Consider the following 14,944-nt stretch of genomic DNA (forward strand, 5'->3'; position numbering starts at 1 on the left):
TGCTCTCTGTGTCCTCTGGCATCACAGTTGTAAAGAAATCCATCATGTCTTTCAAAGAATACGAAATAAAGATTAAAATAATAAGTCTAGTTGAATAAAACCAATTCAAATGAAATTTGATTAATAAAGTAGATGAAAGCTGTCCCTGTACTCAGTTGATAAGCAACTCATTATAACATTAGTTCGAAACCCAATTACTTCAAAAAATTAATGGACTTTTACCGCGATCACAGATTTATCAGGACAGCACACATGAGACCCTGGCAGGGTGCAGCAGTGAATAAAGGTTTAAGATTGCTTATGTAATAATTAGATGGGTACAAGCATTGCCATAGGGAGGGAGAGACGAATGGGGGGTTGGCAAGGCCTTTGAGTTACGCAATGATTTCATTTAATGGCTCCCCGTGGTCACGTTGGGCCATGCACGCGCTCAGCATGATATGTATTATTTAAACATTGACCTTTTAGTGTAATTACCAGCTTATTTTTGTCCTACTTTTTCAAATCAGCTTCAGTCCGGCAGCTCTCAGGGGACACAGGTGGACTGGAGGAAATCTGTGACATCTATTCAACGTATTATCAATAAGCACAGGGGCACGTGTTTCTCTCATCCTGCAATGGAGGACGCAGCAAGCCACAAACTAATTAACACTAATTAACAGAAGTCACGTGACTTCTTCCAAAGGAAGGACCTGATATTTCTGGGGTCTAAAGCGCATAAGCAAAAATATATAAACAAGAAGATGGACTATCATTGTGTAAAACTTTGTTTGGTTTCTTTCACTGTTGTCTTCATGGCTCACCAGTGTGGGTGTCTCACCGGCCAGGTGAGGAAAACACCTGAGCAGCTCGCCCTGCCCAGGGTCACCTGCTCTCCTCGAAAGATCAGAGCTGTTTTTGGTCCGCTGGTCAAAAGCAATATACATGTTAAAGGTAAGATCGAGTTCTTTGTTGCTTTGTATGTCCCACAGCGAAGATGGGTGGCAAAAATGGTTGGAAATCGTTTCGGAGGGATCACGCGATCCTTTCCTTTCAAAATCAGCTACAATACTTGTGTTGGGTCCATCAACACTGTGTGTCCTTTGTTGATTTATTAGACATGACAGGGGCCACAGTCCCAGTGCCTCAGTCTGAGGGCTCCTGTGGAGTGAGACTGAGCAGAGAGAAAAACCAGAGCCTCTCCTTCTACAGCAGATATGACAGCTGCTGTGCCCAGATTGAGGTAAAATAAGGTGTTAAGTTATTGGTCTGAACTATTTAATCCACATATTAAATATGAAACTGCACATAAGAATGGAAGATAATGCACTTAAATAATATTATCCCAGCCATCAAATCACACAGTTGCCAAAATTATTGCCCCTGTGTCTTCTTTACAGAATATTCAAACCAGTCTTTAGTAACTGTCACTGTGACTTCTGCAGTTTTTATACATTTTACTGCTTTACCAAATCATTCAGTCACCCTCACCCTCCAAATATTTCAGACTACAGCAGCAAGATGAATACATAAAATCACATTTTTAGAGGCCCTCAACACCCTTAAGATAATTTTTACATTCCCTAACCATATTGTTTGAGAATTAAATACTAGTGTGGCAGGTTTCTCAGAGGAAAAAAGCACAAATACTGTGTATGACCTTTGCTCCTCAGGGCGGCAAAGTGGTCATCCCTCTGCAGGTACAGCTGACAGGAGAGGATCGATGGATCAGGGTAAACATCAGCTGTCCTCTGATAAAGAGACACAGTGAGAGGACTCGACTCATTCCAACACGTGAGTGGAGAGCGCTGACAAGTGTAAACAAGCTCAAAGACACAGGTAACGTCTTGTATATCTGAAGTCGGTGCCAAGTTTTCATCAGTTTGAGTAAATGTGGCACATTTTCCTTCGGAGCATGGTTGAGAGGAATTCCTTTAAACACAAGTGATGCTATTGGGCGATATTACCAGTTATTTACCACACAGAGAGGTTTTACAATTTACCATGCCAGTTCAGGGCCGTAAAACAAAGCGTCTTCTCCAGCGTTACCTGGAAACTGTGACATAGAAAAGGCTCTGCGAGTGGACTGTGGCCACCAGAGCATTCCTAGAGACGCATGCCACAAAGTGGGATGCTGCTACGATGCTCATGATTCGGCCTGCTACTACAGACTCAACGGTAAGATTGGCACTTGTCTCAAGTGATTTGGTGTAACATTTGCATAAACAGTGTAAACGGAACATGTTTTCCTGTGTGTTGACCGTCCCTCCAGCCTGCTCTCTGGACGGACACTTTGTGTTCTCAGTAAAGGCCACAGATACAGACCTACCCATCGATCCCAGCAGCCTGGTAGTCAAGGATCAGCCACAGTGTATCCCTGTGATCACCACCCCAGACGCGGCCGTCTTCAAGATTGGAGTCACAGACTGTGGTGCAAAGATGAAGGTAATACAAATATTGCCTTATTTAACAAACTTAATTCTGGCAAGGAATTCAATTACTTGCAGGACTACGCAAAAGGTATGCTGAGCAAGGAAAAAGAGAAAAGAATATTTTAATTCAGTCACGGTACGGAGCTCTGATCTTCTCACTACAATGTTGCCCTTGCGTATGCCTTGAATATCAGTAAGCAGTTGACATGTGTCTCTGAATCCTTTCGTGACCTCCTGGCTTTTAGGTGGATGGAAACGTTAAGATCTATGAGGTGGATGTGGAGGAGCTGCATACTGAAAGTATAACCAAAAATTCACCATTCAGGTGAGGTTTCATACATCCTCCGAACGTCATTGTAAAACTGGTGGCCCTGACAGAAGGAAGAACAGGGTTAGAAAATCTCGCAATTGACGTACACTAGGGAGGGCAGATGTTCTGATAAAAAGGCATTTTCAGTCTCCAGGTCCAGTGTGAATACGAGGCTTCAGATTTAAAGCGTGCGGCAGAGTTGCGGTCCTTGTATGCAGTGACCAACCCGCCGCCTGTGGTTGCACTGGGGACCATCGGGGTGCAGATGAGAATAGCCAAAGGTAATGCAATGGAGAGCGGTTTGGAACCTCTCGGGTGTGGGTTTTGCATTGTGTCGGGAAGCTTATAACAAAGCTTCAAGGACTGCATTTGTGATCAATTGCTCCTGCAGATGCATCTTTCACATCCTTCTTTCCCGAGGACCAGCTCCCTCTGACTTTGCCCCTGCGTAAAGCTGCATACGTGGAGATCTCCATCGCCCAGCCATCCTTAGACCCCACGCTCTCCCTGCATGTGCGGGATTGCTTTGCCTACCCTGCTTCTAGACACTCTGTGTGGACGCTTCTCTATGACGGGTAAAGTGGAGGCAATCAGAGGCACCCCCCCAAATTGAAATGACATATTTTTCCTTCTCATTTATCCATCTAAATTGGATGGGTTTGAGTTGGTGAGTTTTGAATCTATTGGCTGCTCAGAGTACCAAAAACAATACATTTGATGAATCTTTCCAGAAATCCTATGAAAAATACGAATTTTTGATTTTGGGGGTGAACTGTCCCCTTTTTAAATTACAGTATATGCAGAGCTTACTGAGCAGCTGACAATGTTTTATTTTTTTACGCCCTGGACAGATGTCCCAACCCTTTGGACAACATGAGAAGCTCTTTCCCTGTGGACAACCAGGGCAAGACCACCTCCCACTCCCAAGTCAGGAGGTTTGATGTCAAGACCTTTGCCTTCTTGGACCCTCACACAGGCCGTCCAAGTCTAGAGGAAGTAAGGTTATCACATCCACGCTTAAATGATAATAAAATAAAAAAGGCGCATCTCTGCAAACGTGTCTGTATGTTATCTTTCACTTAGATGTACTTCTACTGCTGGGTGGAAATCTGCACAAACTATGTTGACTGTGCGCAGCGTTGCACCATCATCAGTGAGTACATTACAGTATGTTTCACCCTGATCAACTGCGGGCGCTGCGTCTATGTAATGTTCAACTGTCCTCCAACAGCATCCGAGGGTGAGAGACAGAAACGAGAGGCAGCTTCTGAGTCCGACCAGGTCCAGCTCATCTCTTTAGGGCCACTGCTGCTGGGACAGAACAACACTGAACAGGAGGACAACGCATGTCTGAAACGGAACACAAGTACGTCCTGCTCAGCACAAAACTATAGTTCCTACACGATGGAACAACGGCGGCACTTGAATCGAATGTGTTCGTCTGCTCCCCCCAGTGTTTCAGGTGACTGTGTATACGCTCTCTGGCGTTAGTGCTGCCCTGCTGTTGGTCCTGCTGTTCGCTGCATGGTCAAGCTTCAGGAGGACGCAGAAACCAGAAGCACAGCAAGCTTGCGACACACAAGTTGACAAGGAACAGCCACATTAAAAAGGTTTCACACTCTGCAATTTGCATTCAAACTTGTTTTACTACTTTTGTAATTTATATCAGGATTTAGTTTTGAGACCCTGCTGGAGTCTGGTGCCGCAACAGTTAGTTTAATAATCGATGAGTAAGTTGAAAGGCAACTATTTCGGTAATTGATTTAATCGCTTTAGTCATTTTTCGAGCAAACATGTCAACGATTGCTGGTTCCGGGTTCTTAAATATGAGAATTTGCATCCTGTCTTTCTCATTTATGATGGTAAAAGAAGAGTCTATGCGTAGGCTGACGGTTTGGCAAAAGAAGCAATGTCAGTTTTGCCTCTGGGAAATTGTGGAAAAAAATGGTTCTGAAAACTAGCATTTTTAAAGATACTTAAATTGTCATTTCATATAAGTGTTTTATTTGGTCTCCTTGTCACTTTTTAATCAAATAGAAACCTCTACTAACATTAATGATTTCCCAAATGTCACTCATCTCTTCTTGGTGCAGTAAATTCAATAACCCTTAAACAAGTCAATCAGAAGAATAGTTTTTATTAACACAAATGCGCTAGTTTATAATGTATCTAAATAACACACAAAAGCAGTGAAATGAGCAAAAGAAAATGATGGGTAGACTCAGTAAGGTTTGAACTTTCTTTGTGCCCTCAGCAGGGCTATTCTCTGTTTATCTTCCTCAAACTTTTTCCTTAGTTCAGCAATATCTGGGGAAAGAAAGAAAGACAAAATACAGTTAATCATCACAGCCTCTCTGTCTCCTTCACCAAACATCATGTGGTCTAACCTGCAGATGCCGGAAAATAAACTTAAGTGGCAACTTACGCTCTTTCTGTGTGTTTCTGTGCTGCCAGGTGTAGAAGTTCAAGAGCTCCTTCCTCTTCTTCTTCCTTATTTCTTTCTGAAGAGCCTTCTTATTGGCTGCCTCGCTGTGGGGGCGCGCCTTGGTGCCCTTGGGTCCTCTTGTGACTTTCACCCAGCCCTCTTCATCCTCTTGTTGCTGCTCGGCCTCCTCCTTCTGCTTCTCCGCCTCCTGTGGCAAAGAAAAAAAACCCAGGTTGATGTCGCGTGGACTAGCTGGCAGGGTGACGCTGGAAGGAAGAGCAGCAGGGTTCTCACCTCTTCTTTTCGCTTGTCGTAGTCTTCCATAAAGGAGTCGACTATTTGTTGCAGTTTGTCCGGCTGAATGAAAGACTCTGTGTACGCCTGGATCCATTCTGGCATAAGACAATGCAACATGAATGTATTATAAGACTGAAGTGAGTATGTCTGATCATCGAGGACCCAGTTCAAATTGTAAAACTAGATTAATATTTACAGAGAAAATGCAAAGCAACACAAAACAGCCACTGAATAGGAGAATGATATTACACCTAAAAATGGATGCATCACTCACTCTGCACTCCCGTCCTCACTGGACGCTGTTCTGTGCTGACAACCAAAGGCACATCGTGTGGGTGTGATTTTGCTGCTTTTATGCTGGAGGAGTTGTGGAACACAATGTAGCCCACCTTGAAACCCTGGAAGAGACAGACAGTGACCCAAGATTTAAAATAACAACCTGAAATGTAATGTACATAACAAGTAGAGTGCAGTAACACTAGTCTAGAGCGAGAGCCCACCTGTTTTGCTGCTGGCTTAAAGAACCTGGAAAGCTTGGGGCCAGACTCCTGAAAGGAGCCCGGATGGTCCCTCAGCTCCACCAACTGAACGCTGCCAAACTGTGAGAACAAATCTTTGACAACACCCTGAAACACAAACGGCAGAGCGCTATACATCAGTTGGCCGATATGAATCTATCACAGATATGTCAGTATCAACACATATTGTGTGTATGTGCCGACATGCAAACTTTTTTTTCAGAGAATACAGTGCAGAAAAAGAAGCTTGGGGTAATTTATAACTATGTTTCCAGTTAAGCTATATTGTTACACTGATATCCTACGAGTAAGATAAGCACATTTAAGGAGTCAAATGCAAAAAATGTGTATTTCAATTGATACGCTGATAACTGCTGAGTATCGGTCGGGCTGTTACTTTACTATGATTACAAAAATGTATGACATGATTAATAAATCATCTAGACCACACAGTTAGCTATCCGTTGAGTGATACGTGCTACATAAACTGTACCTCTGGGCAGTATGGAGGGATGTTGAGCACAAATAAAGTTCGGTCCAGAGGTCTGTGAGAGCACTTCTCTGCTCGTACTTTGTGCTCCTTCACATACAGCTGGTGCTGTGCAACGCTGTCGGAACCAAACTGTAAGGACAGCACTGCGAAGGGAAAGAGGAAAAAACAAGCACATTTAAAGCCGACACATCACTTAGTGTGTCTGTAAGCACAGGGCGATACCTGCTCAACAAGAAAAACGGCACCACCCGGACCGTGTTAAAATGACCGGAAAAAAACTTCTGTACGAGGATGAAACGGCATGCTAGCGAAAAGCTGAAATATATATCCTTCATTTTATCACGTTATACCTGTAAATCCGCCAGGAATAACACACGGCTGGTTACTGGCATGTTTCTTCTTGGACGGCGCCATTTTGTTGTGACCTTTCACACCGGAAGTACAACTAAGATCAAGTACAGGGTTAAAAAAAAAAAGTTTTTCGTTTGTATTTTAAATAAATAAAATCACAATTCAAAAAGTCCCTGAAATTCCAACGGTTTGTATTTAATTTAAGTAAATAAATACAAAAAATACTATTAACGCATTTAAGTCATTATGTCATTAAAGAATTATTCTTTTTTGGGTTTGTTTTGGTTTTTTGTCTGTCTTTTTTTTTTTTTTTTTTTTAACCAGTGAGTTGTTTCGGTAATCTACTAATACAGCCATTTCACCATCAATTTCAGACTCACCAGCGTTTACAAAATCTACCTATTTTTCCCACTCGGAATTTTACCATATCAACATTGTTTCAGCAAAACCCTGACTAAATAATTAACACAACAGTTGGGGGGGATTGATCGGACAAATTTTTCACGAAGAATTTTTAGCTCACTTCAGGAGCACCTAATTTATAGTGCAGCCCATCTTGAAAACAGCTTTTACTTTTTCCTGTATGGTTTGTGTTGTAATTATGGTACATATTGAATTTCATTACATATTGAACAATTTACATTGTTTTAGGACAAAGTCTATGTATATGCATACACACACACCTTCATTAGGACTTTGATGACTCTAGAAGGCATAAATACTATTTTATGTATGATGTTGTCCACTTCAAAAACACATCATCCAAATCATAACATGGCAGATAGGAAAAACGAGTCACAGACAACATCTACAAAGCTTAATATTTAATGGCGACATTTCACAGACAGATTCGACCTCTGCAGTCTCTTCTTGACATGTCCTGAAAATAAACTGAGCATAATGTATACAAGAAAGTATTTAACATATACTGCTTCAAAACTGAACAAAGTAAAACCAGTCACAGAGCACGCGAGAAGCTGAATGTCACGAGGATGGTAAAAACAGAATATCAACAAAATATGACTGTTTGAAAACGGGCTCACTGATATTAATGCTATCTAGATTTCTGTCCATTCCTGATTTACTAACACAAGTGTCTTCAGTTATTTCAGCTGGGAAGAACTCTTAACAGGTGCAAGGTAGGTAGAGTTGTGGCCAGGATCGGCTGAGGACAATTTTACTGTACTGCCTAACTAGACAGAGATTGCACCTACTGTATTGTTTGGTCCACATTTCCTTCTCTTTCTATGGTCTCTACTCACCCAGACAATCTAAACAGGGATACAGACAATATAACTGAATACACCTGTGTGAATGCACAGGACCTTACACATAATGCATCTCTCAATGATGACAATGCTGCTTGTCTGTCAATTGTTTTTTTTCCAAATCTTTATTGCCCCTTCTCCTTTTTTGATGTGGTGGTATGTAAAGTTAAGCTGGGGTATATTAAAAATAATTGTAATATATCCAAATGGACTTACAAACTGACCAAAAAACTAAAACAAAATAAAAAACTAAACACATCCCTACATATCCAATTTGATTTAGCATCCCTCACCACATTGGATTAAAAAACAAATCACATCATACCTCTATTAATCGGTCCATCTCAGACACAAATGTGTGACTTTTGAATACAACAAAACAGAAAACATGTTGCATGTCCATGAGTTTCGTTTTCAGAGCAGTCATGTATATCAAATGTGTAAAAATCAGCTTCATATGAGAGCGCAGGCCGCCTGTTGTCAAGGTGAAAAACACAGTTTGTATGTGAACAACAAGATGCAGTTATATGTTTATGAACAGACAGTGTATTCACGCTAGACATGGGCTATATCTTGATGCGGAAGGCAGTGGCCTGTGAGCTGGGGGGCTCAGTGGTGGAGGTGGACTGTGCGGTGGACTTGAACAGAGCTTTGAGGATGGTCTGGGGGTCCACCTCTGGAGTGGGCTGAGAGGAGGCTCGCTGGCCGGCGGGACGAGACAAGGAGGAGGGCAAACCGTCTTTTTTTGATCCACTCCCTGTGCCTGGAGTGTCACTCAGCCTCCTGTAGGAATCAACAGAGAGGGGGATGTCATAATGTAAAGAAGTCTAACATTCCAAAATGTAATCAAGGCTTACTGTGAGTGGTCAATTGGAAACACTGTGACTATATCTTAAAGTGACTAATCCACTTAACAACTTGCAAAACACTGAACCATGACCATGAATAAGCCCTGCCTGGATAGTCACTGCTAGAATATTTGAAGGTAATAACTTGGAAATCTAATAGAAGCAATCCTACTTTTCTTTTATACTTAAAAGAAAAAAATGTTAATGTGAATTTCAGTGACCCGGGTTTGGGGGAAATAACAGCTCCTGGGAAATATGCAAAATAAAGCATGTGCACATTAACATAGTCAACTACAGATTCATTTGATATGAAGGAATAAAGCCTTTCGGGCTTACTTACAATAGAATGGGCTGATCAGAAGTGATGACATTTCCCTGAATATGAAGGTTACACTTCATGGGTTGGCCTGGAGGTGGACAAGAAAGAACGATAATGAAAAAACACACACATAATCATGATGATACACAGAAACACCCAACCTCTATCAGTCTGGTTAATGACATTCTCCTTCAACAAAACCACTCTGGTTTAATAAGACATATACAGGGATGTCCCAAACCAGCAAAATCTGTATACAAAAATAAAAAAACATATTCTTCAACTCATCTTAGATCAACGACAATAACAAGATGAATGATAGCTAACTTGTCAACAGTAGTGCAGTCTTTGACCTGCATGTAAAACAGAAGCAAAAGCCCAAAACCCAGCGAGCCCTTTGACGTGTGCGTCCTTGCCACTAGCACTCACCATCCAGGCAGCGATTGTTGTACTTCCTGTATGCGCTCACGGCATCCTCTTTACGTACAAACACCACTTCAGCCACGCCCACCTTCACCAGTCGTGCTCGCTTCAAGGCTCCGCACACACAGAACAGTTCCTGTGGACAAATGGAGGAGAGTGCAAACATTTACTGAATGAGTCATCATAGCACCACAGCACTCAGAGGATCACTGAATATCAAAGGTTAGTGGCTGTCAGCGGGATATACTCACAACTATGTCTTCCTCAGTGACACGGGGATGCAGGTTATTCACTGTTATTTTTGTACCCTCCAAAGGACTGAAAGCAGGCTGGAATGAAATACAACATGAGACAGTCAGGCATATATAATCAAAATGGCTGACATCAAGAAAAAGCATGCAAGCATGGTGGCATGCTTAACATGACAAACAGTCTGATAATCTGTGTTTTCTAATTATTACACTTTAAGTTACTGTAGTCTTGACACCATCATGTCATCAGCTTACAAAACCAAATAGGGGTTTCATTATAAACAAAATCCTCACACAGTGACTTTAAGTTATGAAAAACACAATTAACTGTGTGTAGTGTGTATACTAACAGGAGACCAGCATCTGCATTTCCTATTTTACTTTGCCCAAGTTACACAGGAGGTAGGAAGATGAGGATAAAATTCCTGGCTTGAGGAAATATCCATGTAATAACCCTGGTAGTTGCTATAAACTGGTCTACAGTATCCGTCTGCGTTTTATGGCATGCGCTCTAACCACTCGACCACCTGCGCGCCATTAAAGACATTTCTGATAAACTGGGTTGGTAAGGTACTAAACCTTTACTTGTTTTTTTTCTGAACAGGCTCAATAAGTGCAATTACACTAAATAACAACATTAGATGGAGACCAGCTACAGCTAAAGGTGGGGAAGGAGTGCATAATCCACTACAGATGCAGGAATGTTTACCTGAGGGGGAGCAGGAGCTGTCGTGCTGGTTTCTGCTGTGCTATGCTGGAGAGTCCTGGAGACTGGCTGTAAAGCTGCAGCTGAGGACCTGTTAGCAGCCATGCTGGTATTGGGCCGGGTAGGAGCCACAGGGACAGGAGCACGTGGGGCTGTGTACGCATCATTTTTAACCACCTTAGTGATGGGGGCTGACATGGAGAATGCAGAGCCCACTGTCCCAGGCTGTGCAAAACATAGGAATGGAAAGTCAGTAAGTCAGTCAGGGGAAAAGACAGTGAAACTGCAATTATTCATGTAGGCAGTTGATTCACCATGTTCAATCACTTAGTGTATGAGGTCAGCTATCATGAAGCAACTCTTACCCGTGACTGCAGCATACTGTTAGCTGTAGTGATCTTTATTTGTTTACTGGAGATACCATCACGCTCATTTGGGACAGGCTGTAGGAGACAAAACACTATTTTAGGACCATGTTTTACAGTCTTTCGTTTCATAAAGGAAAACACTGACGACATTTACATTAGTGCTGCTTGATTATGAAAAAAAAAAATCATAATCACGATTATTTTTGAGTTTGGAAACATGATGCATTTATTCAGCATTTCTCTCCCCCACAAAAAACACTTTGTAACTGAGAACTTAAAAAAAACACACAAAATATTCAAATCAAAAATGTTCACGAAAATAATGTACAAATGTGTATCTAACTGTTCTGCAATTTCTATAAAACATTAAATTGAATAAAATAAATATACTTAGAAAATCAAATAAGATCTTTTGCTAAAAAGGTATCGAATGGCAGCTGTTATTTTCTTGTGCCACTGCGTTACAGCAACCCCCACCGGTTGCATGACCTGGTGGAAGTTACGCCTCAGCACTGCTGGCGTAGTGGGCCGTAACGCAGCGGACATGTATCTGGTGGAATCGGGGGGTCAGCAGGGCGACCCTGAACCCTGAATGATTTGAGGGAGGGACTGAATTGCGCATGTCTGTCTCTTTCAGAAAATCTTTAGGCCTACTGTACTACAAAAAATGCCAAATAAATCGTTTCAACTCAATTACATTTTTAGGGAGGTCGTTTGACCCAAAAATCGAAATCACGATCAACCAATATTGCAATATTTTTCCACATAGGACAATATTCTGAATTTGATACAGATCATGCAAAACAGCATATTCCTGTTGAATAAACAAATACCTTATTCTGGATATAGCATTTTCAAATTCCAATGGCAATACTATTCAGGTCTTAGGAGCCCTCTTTAGACATATACGCAGTGCATTTAGAATATGTGCCTCAATTGGGGTTTTTGTCACCGTGAGTGACACACACCCTTGCCTGTTTTATGGTCAGCTCGGTGCGTTGTCATGAGTGCACTGTTCACAAATTCTTTAGTACCTATAGGTGTTTGAATACATGCAAGTATTGCAAAAAGGTGGTTGAACGGATAAAAAAAGGAAGGCTGTGTTTTCATGGTAGAATAAGTTTGGCACCAGTGGAAAACTTTGAAAAAGAAGCAAAATGATAAAAAGGACTCGAGCTGCTCCACTAGCCATGTGAACAGTCGGAATAATGGCAAAGACTGGAATATTTTTTCATGTAAACAAATTGCATATACTTTCATACTGCAGAATATTTCCATCAATGCAGGAATCACTCTCAATCTGTAATGTGTAAACCGAAGAAGGATAACAGCACTACCTGTGTCGCTGCTCGTATTCCCCCTGACATTCCGACGGGACGTTGCTGTAAAAAGAAGCATTACATATATATGTATTTGTCGGTGCAAGTTGTGTTACAGATCTTCCATGTATAAAGAAACTAATTTGTATGCTCACCTGTATGGTCTTGGTTATTTTTAGGGGTGGTGCAGTAACTGCCTGTGTCTGTGTCCCTCCAATGCTTCTCTTGAGGCTCAACCGATCACGAGCATCCATCATTCTCTTATTACTGCTCAGCTGTGGCGTTGCACTGCCCCTCACACTCAGTCCTTGTAAATGTGGGGAAAACTGCCTTGTGTTCACACCAGTAAGATTGTTGTTGGTGTGTATCTGTATCTGTGGCACAAGTGTCTGGCTCTGTAGTTGGTGGGTTACCGCAGTCATTTGCGTAGTCTGTGCCGGGACACTGAACTGATTCTGCCCCTGTTTACGTGAATTGATCATCTGACGAGCATCCTGCACTCCTCCTGCTCCTCCCCTACCTCGGATTTTGAAGCGAGCATCTTTCTGACCGAGCTTTTCTCTGGCATCTTTCACTTGAAACCCTGCGGGGGAGACAGGAAAGGTGAATTCATTTAGCCAAAAACTTAATACTGTTAATACTGTGCGATATAATCAGAAGTCTGATCTAGCATTTTAATACCTGATGTTAAGGTAATAATGCTGGCCCCTTACCTGCTCCTCCTCCAAGCCGCTGTCTGACATCATTAACACCAATCTTCTGGCGAGCGTCAAAGCTCTTGCCAATCCCTCCTGCACCCCGTCCAAACATTGGCCTTAGAGAAAGAAAAGAAATGGTCTCTTTAAATTTCCTCGACAATGCTATAACAATACCCATCGGGATTATGTGGACAGTGCTCCATTTGCCATTTCAAGCTCCTTAAAACTCAAACAAGTGGTGAATATACAGTAAAGCTCACAATGGCATAGTTCCGTTTACCGTATTAATAATTTCTAGACTTATTCTAAGTAGAGTGGGAATGCTTTCAATGGCCGTCGTACTTGGCTCGATATGAGAAAATAGTATCTACTGTACTTAACATTCTCACAGTGAAGACTGGACTATATCACAACCAGCATTGATTTGGAGAGCCTCGTCCCAATTTAACCCGGGGAAACCATCTTTGTGAAAGACCTGGCGGAAGGGTCTTGCTTTGCTGCGAACACAAATAATAGCTCGGTAGCTAGCTACGCCGTGCTAAAAAGCATGAGCTGGTCGCAGTTTTTCCAAGATTTTCAATTTGGTTACAAAGGAAGGTCTCTGTTTAATAATCTTTTAACCTTTTTTAAAACGTATCGATGAATGGCTTCATACATAAAGGCCTAACTTACAGCTAATGTCAGCTACTCTGCATCGTTACGATGTAGCTACTCGCTGATAGCTGTATTGGGCTAATGTTAGCATACAGTAGCCAACTAGCTACCAATAGCTATCAATTCAATTTAACCCAATTCCTGTAATGCTTTTAAAAACGTTACCACATGTTGCCATATCCACAATAAGCGAAACATATTCAATGCAGTGATAGTTATACTACCTTTTAGCTGGTGCCTTGAGATTAATACCGCGCCGTCGTATCACTTCATCCAAAGAGACGTCTGCCATTTTCTAACACTGCCTCACAGCGCATGCGCGCACGACAAATTTTAGCTGTGACTACGGAAGCCGATTCTGTCAATAACGCAAAGATGCTACTGGCAACTGACGATTTTTTTAACGTCTTTTTTAATAAATTATTTGGTGATACTTCAAACATATGAACGAACGAAACGTAATGTAATGTTAAATACACAGACTGCACGGGCTAAGAACATAACCACTTTCCCCTCGCAAATGAAAAATCTGTGATCGATTAATCGTGACCAAATGCAAATGAGATACAAGGGTCGGTACCCGTGAGCCTTTGCGCCCAAATTGTTACACCAAACACGGTGTTTTTTCGCAACAAAATGTAGTTTACAATCATCAAAACAGCGTTTATCATTGCATTGTCAAATGTTATTATTTACTACACTGTAAATCTTTGTAGAAAACAATAATGAAATGCTGCCAATGAGGCATTGCCGGCACCCTGACAAAGGATCACCAGACACTATCCCTAGTCCCGTCTTCGACAGTTGATTGGTTATGCCTTAAACTGATGAGTAAGGAAAATAACGATGCGGGGTGACGCCCGTATCCTCGTTGAACTTACGAGATGAATTTTTGAAAGGGTATAGGTCTGCCTGTTGAGGTGACTTGCCTACTTTGCGAGATGCCTCTCGGGACTAGGACCTACCCCGACCCCCTTCTTGTTGAAAACAAAAACAGCTAAACTTACATAAAGCCGCAACCTCGGCATACAACATGTTAATAAACCTGAAATGTCTCATTGTTGGAGAGTAGACAATGATTTACAAAATGTCATTTACATAACTGTTTTTGTATTACTTCTGCGCACATAGGTGTAGGGGCTGACGGCGTTTGCTTGCTTGCTTGTTTTTAAAGAGTCTTTAGTAACAGGAGCTAACATTTATCAGAAAGTGAACTCGCTGACAACGTTTGCACTTGATGTTGCATTTTTTGCAAACAATTTCGTAAAGTCCACATATAGTTTCG

The 14,944-nt window shown here is 41.8% G+C and overlaps 3 protein-coding genes and 1 non-coding gene across 5 annotated transcripts; 2 read left to right on the top strand and 2 right to left on the bottom strand.

The window, feature by feature from the left end:
• Window positions 1–394: 394 nt before the first annotated feature.
• On the top strand, window positions 395–4,347 carry LOC115575614 (zona pellucida sperm-binding protein 4-like). Of its 2 annotated transcripts, none has more exons than XM_030407814.1 (12): window positions 395–933; window positions 1,098–1,222; window positions 1,653–1,818; window positions 2,023–2,157; window positions 2,252–2,424; window positions 2,657–2,736; window positions 2,869–3,002; window positions 3,113–3,296; window positions 3,573–3,717; window positions 3,805–3,874; window positions 3,953–4,087; window positions 4,176–4,347. In XM_030407814.1, the coding sequence occupies exons 1-12, from the start codon at window positions 744–746 to the stop codon at window positions 4,325–4,327; spliced, it is 1,689 nt and encodes a 562-aa protein (XP_030263674.1). In that variant the 5' UTR covers window positions 395–743; the 3' UTR covers window positions 4,328–4,347. The 2 variants fall into 2 exon arrangements, with proteins under 2 accessions (XP_030263674.1, XP_030263675.1); XM_030407815.1 differs by having other exon boundaries at window positions 399–933; window positions 1,653–1,773.
• Window positions 4,348–4,838: 491 nt separating this feature from the next.
• Window positions 4,839–6,899, bottom strand: rrp7a (ribosomal RNA processing 7 homolog A). The gene is made up of 7 exons (XM_030406642.1): window positions 6,805–6,899; window positions 6,455–6,597; window positions 5,944–6,069; window positions 5,718–5,841; window positions 5,441–5,538; window positions 5,147–5,354; window positions 4,839–5,028 (listed from the first exon to the last, which is right to left on the bottom strand). The coding sequence occupies exons 1-7, from the start codon at window positions 6,866–6,868 to the stop codon at window positions 4,943–4,945; spliced, it is 849 nt and encodes a 282-aa protein (XP_030262502.1). The 5' UTR covers window positions 6,869–6,899; the 3' UTR covers window positions 4,839–4,942.
• A 715-nt stretch (window positions 6,900–7,614) lies between these two features.
• poldip3 (polymerase (DNA-directed), delta interacting protein 3) lies at window positions 7,615–14,010 on the bottom strand. Its single transcript, XM_030408518.1, has 10 exons — window positions 13,884–14,010; window positions 13,021–13,121; window positions 12,463–12,890; window positions 12,326–12,370; window positions 10,986–11,063; window positions 10,624–10,845; window positions 9,915–9,992; window positions 9,670–9,799; window positions 9,262–9,328; window positions 7,615–8,856 (listed from the first exon to the last, which is right to left on the bottom strand). Exons 1-10 carry the CDS (start codon window positions 13,949–13,951, stop codon window positions 8,640–8,642), a joined length of 1,434 nt encoding a protein of 477 aa, XP_030264378.1. The 5' UTR covers window positions 13,952–14,010; the 3' UTR covers window positions 7,615–8,639.
• Window positions 14,011–14,473: 463 nt separating this feature from the next.
• On the top strand, window positions 14,474–14,627 carry LOC115576451 (U12 minor spliceosomal RNA). The gene has a single exon (XR_003982857.1). It is a non-coding gene; the product is annotated as a U12 minor spliceosomal RNA (small nuclear RNA).
• The last annotated feature ends 317 nt before the right edge of the window (window positions 14,628–14,944 follow it).

This window comes from Sparus aurata, chromosome 23, assembly GCF_900880675.1.
Source record: "Sparus aurata chromosome 23, fSpaAur1.1, whole genome shotgun sequence".
NCBI lineage: Eukaryota > Metazoa > Chordata > Actinopteri > Spariformes > Sparidae > Sparus > Sparus aurata.